This window comes from Polyodon spathula, chromosome 4 (genome assembly GCF_017654505.1).
Source record: "Polyodon spathula isolate WHYD16114869_AA chromosome 4, ASM1765450v1, whole genome shotgun sequence".
Lineage (NCBI taxonomy): Eukaryota > Metazoa > Chordata > Actinopteri > Acipenseriformes > Polyodontidae > Polyodon > Polyodon spathula.
In genome coordinates, this window is record NC_054537.1 from 75400618 (window position 1) to 75415861 (window position 15244).

General features: G+C 37.1%; 1 protein-coding gene across 1 annotated transcript in view; it reads right to left on the reverse strand.

Annotated features, from left to right (window-relative positions):
* LOC121314852 (zinc finger protein 407-like) overlaps positions 1 to 15244 on the reverse strand; it is a 268813-nt gene that overhangs the window by 137548 nt on the left and 116021 nt on the right. The window contains exon 4 of the mRNA XM_041248568.1: positions 6255 to 6329. Within this exon, the coding sequence (XP_041104502.1) occupies positions 6255 to 6329 (75 nt within the window). The remainder of the gene's footprint in view (positions 1 to 6254; positions 6330 to 15244) is intronic.

Below are 15244 nucleotides of genomic sequence, written 5' to 3' on the forward strand. Positions count from 1 at the left end.
ACAGCACACACAGCAATGCTGCAAGCAAAAGTACTGTACCAAAAAATAAAAAACGCTGTGACTCAAACCAGGTCCGCTGGTACTGGACCAGGCATGGTATCACTGTTTTCATCACAATACCAACTTTGAACAGAGTCTGAATGGTGATTAATCGAGGTTGAACTGAGCAGACAGAAAAATGAACCGAGATGAACCAATCGGTTAAACAGCCTCACATTTGCCTGAGCATTAGTGCAAGCGATACTGTACAGTACCTTTGTACGGTGCGGTTCGGTGGTGCTACATTTGGTGGTGATACACCACTCGGTAGTGGTACACTTGGTACGGTACAGTTTGGGTACGCCAGTGCAGTAACCTTGTTTGCTGTTCAGTATGTGTACCGGGTCAGAAACAGGACATCATCTTAATATTGTAATTACACATACAATTCGTAGATCTCTCCCACTTTCAAGTTGGACGAAAGGAAAAAATGATGACGATGTTTGCGTTGGCAGTTCTTTTATGCCCTTGGGGGGCGGGCACAACTGCATCACCGGCACTACGTGCAGCTTTGATATATCTTATTCATGGTATCAGGGTCTTTAGGTTAAATACCAATTAAGTAATGGTTACATTTTGTACATGATAGGGAACAGTCTACACACTTCTTCTGTTCAACCCCTACCAGGAGGGCCTGATGAAACTGCTATTGTAAATAAAACAAAAATGCTAAACAGTTTTCTGATACATGCCCTAAAGAAGCTTTTTTTCTGCATGGATTAACTTTTACTGTTGTCATCAAGGACCTGCTTTGCTAGATAACAGCTCAGCAACTTGGTTTTTTTTTTTTTTTTATGTCAATTACCATAATATCTTGTACACAAGTTGATTCTTACAGTTTTTCAAGAAAACTTACTTGTGACACTTGTATAAAATCACTGATTTCTGGAGTGCATGCTGAGCCATATGAGTGTGATTTAAGGATCATTCCATGACCTACCCCCTACCCTAACGTTAACAGACCTTTAATCAAAAACGGTTTGTGCTATAGACTTGTGGGAGGTGTCATTTTATTGTAAATACAGTCCAGTGTAACATTACCATACATGCTCAGTTGTGGCTTGGTAAGGTGAAAATCCAGCCACTCGTCAGCTTATTTATCCATGTCAGAATGTTTTTGACAGATCAGCCCCTAATTGTTGTCTGTGACGGTTCAATGTGCTCTCATCATTAGTTAGGCCTGTGTAGTGCTGACGGATAGATCAGAATAATGGATTCAGTTCATCCATACTTCAGCTGATCAGTCTATTAAAAAAGTAATTTGTTGCCTTCCTTTAGCAACCTTGTTCTGTGAATCCAGCAATAGGCTAGCTGTTCTCTTTTTACTTGACGCCATCTAAAACACAGCCATTCAACAGTCTGTTTGGGCCCGCAGCTAAAAGCTTTGCAAAGAGCAACATTTGTTTTTACCTTCTGTGCATTTTTATAAAACACTGAAGATTGTGATGCTGGATATGCTATTACATTCGTACTTGTTAGGATTAATGCAACGTAGTATTGACAAAAAACAAATGGAAACAAAAGCTCATGGCATTTTTTTTTTTAATAAAGCCATACCACTGTTCTTTCATAAGATTACATTTTCCCTTGCCCAATTACAGTAAATTACATGGAATTTATTTAACATCCCCAGAATCTCTTTGTGGACAAATCTGGAACAAGTAGGTTGTATGCAGGAATGGCAAGTGATAAAACATTTCTTCTGCTGGAGTGGTACTTTTAATTTTTAGATGACTGGCAGAACCATTGATATTGTTTATAATACGTTTTTTTGTTTTATTGAGGGGTTTCAGCCCAAAAGGACAGTCATCACTTGAAACAGATGACATTAGTGGCCACATATTTATTTTCTATATTGATCTACTACTAACTGGAACTGAATGTAACCACTGGCGACCGCAGCCGTACGTACATTATGCACTGTGCTTACCTTTTGGTTTGCAAAATTTCGTCTTCAAAAGTGTGGATTCACATGTATCTTGTGCAATCGGTTGAAGCGAAACAGCTTATAAAATCCTGCTGTTTATTTAGTGGTAGTAAAGAGCAAATGGAAGCAAACACGTTTGGTTTCAAAAAGAATAAAAATCTCTCTTCTGGTGATCCAGAATGTCAGGAGGGGGAAAAAAAAAAATCAGTAAAAGCACCGAACCATCTGTTTCTGGTAAATATGCTGCCGGCATCGAATGTTAGTACAGTATTACTGCATGATCTGAATTCTGAAGCTCTTCCGGGACCGAGCACGGGAAGTTAAAGTTTCGTTTGTATTTTAATTGTATCAGTCTTATATTAAAATGAATACATTTTAATAATCATTAACATATCACTGTGGTGTTATTATTATTATTATTATTATTATTATTATTATTATTATTATTATTATTATTATTATTATTATTATTAATCAGTAGTAGCTATTTACAGCCCTATAGATTATATTACAACTCCCAGAGTTATCAGTCTTATTATGTACAGCTGTAAGATTATACGGTTTATTATGTACAGGTCGTGTGGGCATCTTAACTGACTTGACCACAGTTTAATGAAAATGATGACCAGATTTCTGAATGTGACTGATAAAAAGAGAGATGTGTTAATTGAAAATCCGGAAAATGCTGCCACAAGAAACAAGCATTATTGTTATTTTTTTTAGCAGCCTGTTTTGTCATGTGCAACATAAAAAAAGGGTTTATACACCATGCTTAGTGGATTAACAATGATCAGTTGCAGTGATTGTGAGCGTAAAATGACTACAAATGGAACCAGCATAAAAGGTTTGTGAGCTATTTTGTTTTCCCCCTAGTTTAAGTCTGTATTTCAAATAGGTTTATTTGTAGCTTTTATTGTTGTTGTGGACTATTTGGCTGTCACTGTAGTTGCTGTTCTGTCTCGATGGCAGTGTGGTCTGTTTATTCATTTTTAGAAAGGAAAACAGTGATGCAATTTGTTTGCAGTTTTCTAATGTGACAGTGTAGGTGCTGTGAAACTCAGGAAAGAAGAAAAGTACAGCACTCTGATTGGCTGAAACAGTTTACAGCATGGTGTGCAGAGTCGTTATCAGCATGAGAGTGGATGTTGGTGTGGTTCAGTTGTGCATACCATGAGAAAGACTTCAGGATCTCTCCTGATAGTAATCCTATAACTAAACAATTACAATGCATCCAGTTTATATATATATATATATATATATATATATATATATATATATATATATATATATATATATATATATATATATATATATACAAAATATGTACCTGTGTTACACAAGCAATGTTCAGTTTCTGGTGGAGGTCCGTCCCCCCCTCCACCTCCCCCTCCCCGGCAGGAATTTGTGTACCTAATTAAGGTAACAATTAAAGCTACACAGAAGTTATGGGATGGTACAGTGACAAGAAAGGAGCTGAAATTTGGGTAATTTGTAAGACCTTGAGGCTGACTGCACATTTACTATTCCGGATGGAATAGGAATACGTTTTAACAGTACTGTGGCAATCAGCTCTCAATACTGTATCAGCATTTATCTTAACTGTGTACAAATAAAAGTACCCCAACAAAATCATTAAACTGACATTTAAGCTGTATAATTTGGGACAAATTTCAGTTATATTGAAATAAAAATGATTGTCAAAACCCTTACTCAAAAGTTAATTGCTAACTGCTAAGGTGGGGCAGAACCCCTGCAGTAGTACACATACATTTTATTCCTAACAAAGAAGGCTATGCAACTGGTGTCAATATGTCTTATGTAACAGTAGATCAGTATTGTGGCTTAAAATAGTTTAAGCTTGTAAACTTTAAAACTTTGCTGACAGGTATTTGCCGTTCATTTTGTTACTGACCAAAATTAAACTACAATATATAAGCTAGTTACTCACGTTAACCACGGTAAACTGGATCAATCTTTTTTTTACAGGACTGTGAAATGTTAAAGGGGAACCACAGTAAGCCTAAAACATAATATTAAGTACACTATAGGTAATGTGTATTACAAAAATGAGGCTTCAGAAAGATAAATTTGAAAAATGCATTAACTACTAAACTAAACAGACTAATTTGAAAATTACTGTATATATTATTTTTTTTTTTATATTAAGAAGGAATCAGCATCAGTATACTATAATTTGAACATATATAGTCCTTATTTTGAGTGCTTCTTACCTGAAAGGTAATGTACACTGCCTCACCTTACTGTCAGGCATGAGACAGTTCCTGCTCTTTTGGTCTATAACATTTAGAACACTGGGCATGCACATTGTGCAACAAATTCACCAGAATGCCAGGAAATAACAAAAATGTAAGAGTCTCATCACTGTTTAAAACTGATGAGTCTTTCTGAGCAATAATGAAAGTTCTTCTTTGCTCCTGTGAACCCATTATCATGTTTTGGATTATTTTTTGTACATTTTTGATGGAAACCATGCTGACACCTTCTTTTGGTTCATCAAATTCTGAAGTCCAATTACATGAATTTACTTTCAATAAATTACCATCTTTGCATATATCAGTCAAATCATGGAGACTAAACACTCACAAACAATATGCATTATTAATTTAATTGTCACAGCTAATTTAGTTAACTTATAATAGGTTTGGACAGACTGAGCTTGATATTTTAGAATTACTTGCACAACATTAAAGCTACAGAAACCAATTTTAGTCCTGGAATGTTTTAATACTATTGGCAACCCATATTTTTGCATACATTTTCAATTTCAAAACACTGCTTTCACCAGGTACTGACAGACAGATGTACTCTAACTCCATGTCAATTAATGCAAGAAGCACAATCATAAATTATGCGAATTGTCTAATTGAAAGAAACATAAAATCAATGTTCATTTAGTTTGGAAAATGTGGGTTTCTAAATGTCCAAACTAATAGCCGTTCCACAATACCTACTGCAAATAATGTGAAAGCAGCATCTGTTTAAAACTGCACAATTCACACTTACTTTCACAAAATGCGATGATTGTGCATTACATAGCTAGTGTGAAAAAGGATATCAGTGACAAAAGAGGAGGCAAACTGAGATATAAAATCAACTTTAAAAAATGTCAGTAGACAAATGTTTTGGCTCATGCATTATGTTGATGAGGGCATTAAACGAAGCAAGTGTCAATTTGAATTACAGCAAAAGCAGACACAAATTTTTGCATACTGTATTTATTCTGGTACCAAATCCAACGAATTATGGTACTGTTAAATACTTCTGTACCAAATCCAACCCATCTTCCTGATTTCCACTGGACAAAGATGGGTGCTGTGTTTACATCGTGGAGAGTGTCTGCTCCATGGAGAGAACTACTACACAAAAACCTTCCACTCCAAGATGGTGCTCGTGAAGGCATTGCCGAGCCGAGGACATGTGAAGAGGCTGTAGTCGCCGTGATAATGCCAGAAGTAGGTCAGTTTAGGGGGTGTTGATCCCAAGCAGTGTAGAGCGTTTGCATAGAGTAGTAGGTTCCTGGAGCAGGACGTTCCTTTTAGTAGGACTAGAGCTCGCCTTGTGTGGCAAACTTTTATTTATAACTTTGTTTTGTTTTCTTTATTAAATCTGACACTAGGGCTACCATTGCTGGCACCCTGGTGACAGCCTGTGTATTTAAATTAAATCTGCACGCCTGTGTGGTGTGTCAACACCCAATGCTCTGTGCCTGCTCTGTGTATTATTCAGTGACAACCGCATATGTAATATCACCCTGTTACAAACTATTAGAAAATCCCCAATTGACTGATGTATCAGTAGTTAAAACCTTAGATTCATAAAATTCTCCATTGAAGAAACCTACAGCAGGCTAAAGGCCCATTCAAGCCCCCGCAGCACACTCCCCTTACCAGAATCAGGCACAAGCTACTTTGTAAATAGTTTTTACGTGTATGTTAAACCAGGGACAGACACAAATTTTTATATATATAGGTAATATGTTGTTATTAAAACTAAAACTCGACCTGCCTTCAGAGAAACACTTAATTTTTTCAACTTAAAATTGCTGTTTGCTTCTGCACAAATAAAACCGACCTCTGTTCTTAACTTTTTCCCTACAACTGTGGTTGCTGATCCATGCAGCAACAGGACGTTCTGAAGACAAAATTACAGTGTTTGTGAAGAGAAGGTCGACTTTTGACCAGTTGATTAATGACCAAGGATATATGTATAAAATTAGCAAACCAATCGTGATTGTGTTTTTTTTTGCATTTAGTGTAAAGTAGCTTACCTTTCCTTAGGCGTTCCTACCCCATGCTTGCCGAGTAAATGTGTGTTCAGGTGTTTTTTCATGACAAAGGCCCATCTAGTGGGGGAAAAAAAAACAAAAAAATTAAAAACAGGCTTGAATGAGTTCACATTTGAACAGTCAATGTTTCTACTGTCTAGACATAAACAAAAACACAAACAAAAGAAAATGTGGTTAATTTGAATAATAATATCTGAATTGCATTATGAAATTTATAGAATGAGGCTTACAGATACAATTAACAATCCTTTTACTTGGTAAATATGCGCTGTGAAAAAAAAAAAAAAAATCCAATAATCATTTCAGTGGGCAACATTGTTGATGAACATTTCATTTTCATTTAATAAAATCTGTTTTCACAGGTAAGAATCAAATATAACAGAGCAGGCGGTCATGTGCCATGAACTTGTCTCCCCAGCGTACCTGCTGAATATTCACTGTGACAAAGTTACAACTACTTGTAGAGCTACTGATCTCTTATTTCAATAGAATAGTAAATGCTGGGCTATGCAGTGGCATTTGTATACCCTCAAATCATGATAGTTTGGTAGGACAAAAAATTAGAATCACATGGAACCCCATTTACAGCGGCTATGACACTCTTTTGAAGTCTGCAAGGGACTTAAATTGTTCTGGAAGTATAACATGATATCCTCTTTTAATAACTTCACAGGAATTTGGGGGGTTGACATCTGCAGCACAAGTCTGTTCTCCAGAATGGACATCATATTGGAGACAGCCGAAACAGCAGTAATTTATGTTGACTTGAATACGAAAAAAAAATGCCAACCAAGTAGGACATTAATAGGACATTTTATTGCTGTTGTTCGGTTATGGTTTTAAAGGTTCAACCAAGGGCTGGGAGGATTTTAGCCAAAATATTTATATTTCTAATCTCCACCACATATCCCAGATTTGGTTGTATCTCCTTTATATGTTAGCTAAACAACAGATAATAAGTAGGAGTACTTGTGTGCCATAATCCTCATAATCTTGGGTATCAATTTCATCCATACGATAAAGGCAGAGGTAGGACACAAGTCATATTGTTGTGTCTCTCCAGTAATGGGATAAAGAGAGTAAGTACTTGAGTAGTATACAGTGATCTCTATGTGTCCCTATCGTCACTACATGCTATGAAGACAACATTATTATTATTATTTTTTTTTAATCACAAATTAATATTCCAATCCCTGTAGCAGTTAGTGGCATTGATATAGTACTGTAACATTCTCACTCAGGCAGCCGCCCTGAGAGAAAAGCCTTTAGGTCACGTGGGGGGTGGGAATGATCGAGAGGATCACTACCTCACCACATGACCTGTAGCAAGGTTTCTACCCGTTCAGCAGCCAAATGGGTTGAGGGCATTTAACAGACACCCACGTTAATGAGACGAGAACAGATACTCCCCTGAATCACTGTCATCTTGCAACACATCCGTAAATGATTCCTCAATATTAACATCTTCAGACATTGACATAAATATTCAAAGTGATTTCTATCATTTGAGACGTTCTCTTGGATTTTGCCTCGTCAGCTATTATGTCACCCGTTTTGAAGACCTTGAATGAATCGATCAAATTAAAGGTATTAGGGAACTGATAGCAACCACTATCTTACAAAAACACTAAATTAAATCAAAGAAGTTCTTAAAACACTTGTGTTGCTTGTGTAAGTTGCAGTGTAGAAGGGGCTTGCAAACATTTCTGTTAATTATGTATTACAGCTGTCCTTCATAAACTTAATTACTAAGTGCTGAAAGGCAATATACTCAATTTGCATATGTACATGAAAGACATGGCATATGCAAAAATCAGATTTTAATTAGCATTCTTTGATTGGGAGGGTTACAAATCAAATTGGCATGTTGTAAGATTTGCATCTTCAGTGCTGGATTAATCCAGACATGTGATGGCTCAACTACTATTGCCCACTGCAAGAGCCTCATATGAAAACTTCTAAAATAAATCACATGCAGAGACAAACTGAGGTACACACACATATATATATATATATATATATATATATATATATATATATATATATATATATATATATATATATATATATATATATATATATATTTATATTGGTAGTTGAATAAAATATGTTTTAAAAGAACCGGTAACCATGACAGTTCAATGGTGTTCAAGTTACCATAATGAATCTCTCTCTATCTTGCAGCCTCTGGGTTTATCAATGTAATTTGGTCTTTTTAAATGATTGTGTCTTGATTATTATTATAAAAGGATATTATGGTGTCATTCATGTTATCAGTTTATAAATACATTTAACTAATAAGACTCCTTGGCCTTGGGGATATTCATAATATCATAACAGATAAAAGGAACGGTTTGTATCTTTTATTTTTTCTGACTGCTACACCTCGTTATATCTATGACGCAGGTTCTTATACCTACCATTTAACAGCAAGCCAGGATAAATGCCTGAAGCACATTACGTGTGTGTATTCCGATGGTTAATTTTTCCATTTTGTACAACCAGTCCCCACAAAAGCTCCCCTTGTTTTTGTCAAATTGGTAATGTTCCATCATGACATGAACTTTATGCTTCAATCTTAATCTGTAATAAAATGGACAGACTGGAAATATTTTTAAAAGAGAGGTTAAAGAGTAAGTAGCGAGGTTCCAAAAACATAGTGTTAAACATCCCCACGTGCTGCTACAACTGGTTAAATAATGTACCTGTCATTTTCCTTTTCATTGTTAACCTCCTGACAACTTCTTACACGTATAACTTTAAAGTGTTTCAAAGCACTTTTCGAAATGACTGCTTCCTAGGATAAGACGTAATGAGATTTTGGTGTCCTGCTTTGCCCTGACCTTTTCCATCCGTGTTAGTGCCAGTGGTCAGCACAACTTTCGGGGTGTGGCCTCACTTGCATGTTAGCTTTCAGCGATTTTGTTGACGGCATAGACGGGGCGACTGCATTTCAAACTAACAAGGGAAGTGGAGATTTACCTGAAACGCAGACTCTGCTGAATCCAATACAAAAAGGGAACAGCAAGTAGTGAAGAAGTGAGGGAGCGAGAGACAGAGAAAGATGACTTTTTCCAAACAATTTTCTATATTATTAATATTTGCTTATTTAAGACACCTTTATCCAAGGCAACATACAGAGACTATGATATAAATATGTCCTAAAATCAGTGGAAAATAAATTAATTCATTATATGTGTGTGTGTGTGTGTGTGTGTGTGTGTGTGTGTGTATGTATATGTATGTATATATATATATATATATATATATATATATATATATATATATATATATATATATACACACACACACACACACACACACACAGTGCCTATAGTAAGTATTCACCCCCCATTGGACGTTTTCACATTTTGTTGTGTTGCAACCTGAAATCTTGATGCATTTACATGTTTGTTTGTTTTTTCCTTTCATTTACACAACCTACTCAACACTGAAGAAGAACTAGAATTTTTATTGTGAAACAACAGTTAATGAAAAAAAAATACTGAAAATGTCTTGGCGATCGTCAATATTTGGTAAAACCACCTTTGGCAGCAATTACAGCTGTGAGTCTTTTGGGGTAAGTCTCTACCAGATTTGCACACCTGGATCAAGAAATATTCGCCCATTCTTCTTGGCAAAATTGTTCAAGCTCTGTCAACTTGGATGGGGATCGTTGGTGGACAGCAATCTTCAAGTCGTGCCACAGATTCTCAATCGGATTCAAGTCCAGGCTTTGACTGGGCCACTCTAGGACATTCACTTTCTTGTTTTTAAGTCACTCCAGTGTCGCTTTGGCTGTGTGCTTGGGGTCATTGTCCTGCTGAAAGGTGAATCTCCGTCCCAGTCTTAGGTCTTTTGCAGACTGAAGCAGGTTTTCCTCAAGGATTTGCCTGTATTTAGCTGCATCTATTTTGCCCTCTACTCTGAAAAGCATCCCCATAGCATGATGCTGTCACCACCGTGCCTCACAGTAGGGATGGTGTTACCTGAGTGATGTGCTGTGTTCGGTTTGCGCCAGACATAATGCTTTGCATTTAGGCCAAATAGTTCAATTTTTGTTTCACTGGACCACAGAATCTTTTGCAACATCTTTTCAGAGTACACTTGCCTTTTTGCAAATTCCAAGCAGGATTTTACATGGTCTTTTCTCAGAAATGGCTTCCTTCTTGCCACTCTTCCACACAGGCCAGATTTGTGCAGTACCTGAGCTATTGGTGACAGATGGACAGTTTCTCCCATCTCAGCCATGGAATGCTGTAGGTCTTTACAGTTGTCTCTTGGTGGCTTCTTTGACCAATGCCGCTCTTACCCGGCTGCTCAGTTTGGGAGGACGGCCTGCTCTAAGCAGATTCTGGGTGGTACCGTATACATTCCACTTCTTAATGATCGACTTGACTGTTCTCCAAGGGATATTCAATGTCTTTGAAATCTTTTTATACCTCTCCCCTGATCTGTACCTTTCCTCAACTTTATCACAGAGTTGTTTTGAAAGCTCCTTGGTCTTCATGGTTGTAGCTTTGCTTTGAATGCACTACCCAACTGTGGGACCTTTCAGAGACAGGTGTACTCCATTTATTTATGAGTGTCATAGTAAAGGGTATGAATACTTATCTAATGAAGACTTTTCAGGTTTTTAGTTTTAATTAATTTGTATCCATCCACACCCCCCCCCCCCCATTTTTTTCACACATTGAAAGTGTTGAGTAGGTTGTGTAAATCAAAGGGGAACAAAGTGGGGTGAATACTTACTATAGACACTGTATAGGGCTCTAAATTGGCAAAAGGCCAAGACCAAAATGGCTGTCAGTTCAATACATTTGTAGACGGTACCAAGGCCAGAGTGTAGGATGCTGTGTAATTTTGCTTATGATTCAGTTATATTTATAACATAATTATTGGCCACTAAAAAAAAAAAAACTCAGTTTAACTTAATAATAACTTATTTATTCAGAAAATGCTATTTTTGTATTATCAAGCAGCAGCCTACAGCTGTGGCAAGTTTTGCATCACCTAGAATTTTAGGATTGAGACAATTTATATATGTAAAAAAATTACACAAATAAACACGTATATGAACATAATTTAGATATGTTATTTAACATCATGAAAGTCAAAGAAACACAAAATTATATCACAAAAGCAGTCTGTTAGGAAGGTTGCAGCAAGTGCTGTGGTGCTGTGTTGTGTGCTGAAGTTCAGTAATACTTATTCTGTCTAGTTGTTCTGCATTTTATTATATATCTGAGCACCAATATAAAATGCATAATGAAAATAAAAACATTCAAGATGTATTGTCATGCTGCCTCATGGCAATTAAGCAATAGTATCAGTTTAGCAAAGGTTTAACACTTTCAGTTTAGGGGCAACTTTAAAAACCGGTCCTGTCTCTGGGATTATGGGGTGAGTTGGTAGCTTTAGATTGACCTCAGTCCATATCAGGGTGGTGCATAATTACCGTTGAGCTATGGCCAAACACATACCTTCATGAAAAACGGGACAACTAGCCAAAAGCGACAAAAATAAGATTTTATGAAACTTGTGGGGACACCAGGACGTGACACCTAAAAGGGGGACTGTCCTGGTAAAAATCGTGATGGTTGGTAGCTTCATTTATGGATGAAATGAACATACTAAAACTTATCTTTGTCATAAGATGGACAAATAATGATAATAAATGCTGCAATACAATGTAGATTATATCATTTTTGTTGTGTTGTGGTAAAAATAAGGAAATTAAAATAGGGGATAGCTGCAATTGAAACATATTCAAGTTAGTTACAGTCACTTTTTTATTTTTTTAAACCTGAAAAGAAAATGTAAGAATAGTAATGGCCGTGAATAGACATACATTTTGCAGCAATTACAGCCTTACAGACCTTTGGCATTCTAGCTGTCAATTTGTTGAGGTAATATGAAGAGATTTCACCCCATGCTTCCTGAAGCACCTCCCACAAGATGGATTGGCTTGATGGGCACTTCTTACGTATCATACGGTCAAGCTGCTCCCACAACAGCTCAATAGGGTTGCGATCCGGTGACTGTGCTGCCACTCCATTATACACAGAATACCAGCTCACTGCTTCTTCCCTAAATAGTTCTTGCATAGTTTGGAGCTGTGCTTTGGGTCATTGTCCTGTTGTAGGAGTAAATTGGCTCCAATCAAGCACCATCCACAGGGTATGGCATGGCATCGCAAAATGGAGTGATAGCCTTCCTTCTTCAAGATCCCTTTTACCCTGTACAAATCTCCCACTTTACCACCACCAAAGCACCCAGACCATCACATTGCCTCCACCATGCTTGACAGATGGCGTAGAGCACTCCTCTAGCATCTTTTCATTTGGTCTGCGTCTCACGAATGTTCTTCTTTGTGATCCGAACACCTCAAACTTAGATTCGTCTGTCCATAACACTTTTTTCCAATCTTTCTCTGTCCAGTGTCTATGTTCTTTTGCCCACTTTAATCTTTTCTTTTTATTGGCCAGTCTGAGATATGGCTTTTTCTTTGCAAATCTGCCTAGAAGGCCAGCATCCCGGAGTCGCCTCTTCACTGTTGACGTTGAGACTGGTGTTTTGTGGGTACTATTTAATGAAGAATTTTTAGTTGAGGACCTGTGAGGCGTCTGTTTCTCAAACTAGACACTCTAATGTATTTGTCCTCTTGCTCAGTTGTGCACTGGGGCCTCCCACTCCTCTTTCTATTCTGGTTAGAGCCAGTTTGCGCTGTTCTGTGAAGGGAGTAGTACACAGCGTTGTACAAGATCTTCAGTTTCTTTGCAGTTTCTTGCATGGAATAGCCTTCATTTCTCAGAACAAAAATAGACTGACGAGTTTCAGAAGAAAGTTCTTTGTTTCTGGCCATTTTGAACTTGTAATCAAACCCACAATTGCTGATGCTCCAGATACTCAACTAGTGTAAAGAAGGCCAGTTTTATTGCTTCTTTAATCAGCACAACAGTTTTTAGCTGTGCTAACATAATTGCAAAATGGTTTTCTAATGATCAATTAGCCTTTTAAAATGATAAACTTGGATTAGCAAACACAACGTGCCATTGGAACACAGGACTGATGGTTGCTGATAATAGGCCTCTGTACGCCTATGTAGATATTCCATTACAAATCAGTCGTTTCCAGCTACAATAGTCATTTACAACATTAACAATGTCTACGCTGTATTTCTGATCAACTTGATGTTATTTTAATGGACAAAAAATTTGCTTTTCTTTTGAAAACAAGGAAATGTCTAAGTGACCCCAAACTTTTGAACGGTAGTGTATGTACAGAGTCTTCTATGCTGAGCACTTCTGCACCCTTCAACAGCAGATCCAGACACCAGAATTGCACATTTCAGCACTTTTATGCACTTTTTATTCACACACAAACAAAAGCCTAGCTCCCACGTGGAACACTAACTAAACTTTTCATCCACAATATCTAGTACGGGACCGTGAAGCAGTTTAGCCATTTCAAAACACAGTTACTGGTTTTACAACACACAGAAACAAACACGAACAGACTTCACAAACTACTACTTCAACCCACCACCAACACAGACAAAGACAGGCTTTTATACACATGCATATGACACTAATTACAAACACTAAAACAATAATTAACTTAAACAATCCCCAAGTGCACCCAAATGATTCCCATTCAGCCCTGAAGGATTCTGGGACATGTATTATTTTAGCCCTAGGGCCATGACACCTCTCCTGTGTACTACAAAATTCTCGCATACACCGTGAACACACTGTCACACAAGTATTATATACCCATTTTATATCACCTCGCTTAATATCTTACCCCGTTTGTTATTACAATTTCTCAAAATCCACTCTCCATATACCATAGGTTCTTTGAGAAATGACCTCTCAATATCATATCACAAACCTGCTTACTGTCACGTTTTGTGCAGCCTGTCAAATGCTGCTTGGTCAGGCTTTACTATGTAAACACAGGATATAATTAATTTCCAATGCAACTGACAACTAATAATCATTTAGGCTGATAAACTGACATTTTGTAAAATGCTGCGCGGGCAGTCTTAAGGGGACACAGTTCATTACAAAACACCAATGTCACCAAAATGTTCTTCTTTAACAGTCAGTCTTATACAAATGCACATAACAAAAAAAACAAAAAAAACATGAAGTGCAACGCCTAATTGATAGCTCTCATCGTGGATAATTCATGCCTTTTTTAGATACACATATATATATATATAGTGAAGTATTGGTTAAGTAAAGGAGCAAAATGTGAAAGGAGAGGTGGGTAAACTGGAGGGTAAACAAAGAAATGAAATAATATAATGTGCTTGAGGTTAAAACTAAATATGATATGGGATACTTGATTAACTACTAAATGATAATGGTGTGATTAAATAAATGAGAGACTAAAAGTAATTAAATCTGGTTTAAAGTAAATAGGTCTTATTTAGTAGAGACCATACATGGGGGTGTTAGGATCCAGTAGAGGATACTGGAGTCAGGAACCAATGCCAGTTTTAGTCAATGGAGTAATTAGTGGATTAATCAGTTAGGTTTAAAAGGATGTGAGTGTGTGCGTTTGGGGTGAGTGATAGTAGGAGTTTGGTTGGAGAGTTGGAGAGAAAGAGAAAGAGAACAAGAGAAATCATCAGCTCATGAGAATGCATGGTCAGTACATCTTGTGTATAATGTGACCCTCAGCTTTGGCTGGTTAGGGGTGGGGGGTTCAAGGAGGAACGAGAGCGGGTGTTCGAGAGAAAACGAAAATAAAAGTAAAATAGAAAGTCAAAATAATCATTGCTGATAGTGCTGGAAGGACCAGCACTGTACTTGGTTTTGGTGGAGGTATTTGTGTTTGTGACCTGTTTTTGTATGCACTTTTACTTTGCTATGTGAGCATTATTTTTGTTTAATTATTTTCTTCTGAAAAAAAACACAACCCGGCACTTTAACCCGCAAGTACCTGCCTGTGTGCCTCTGTAT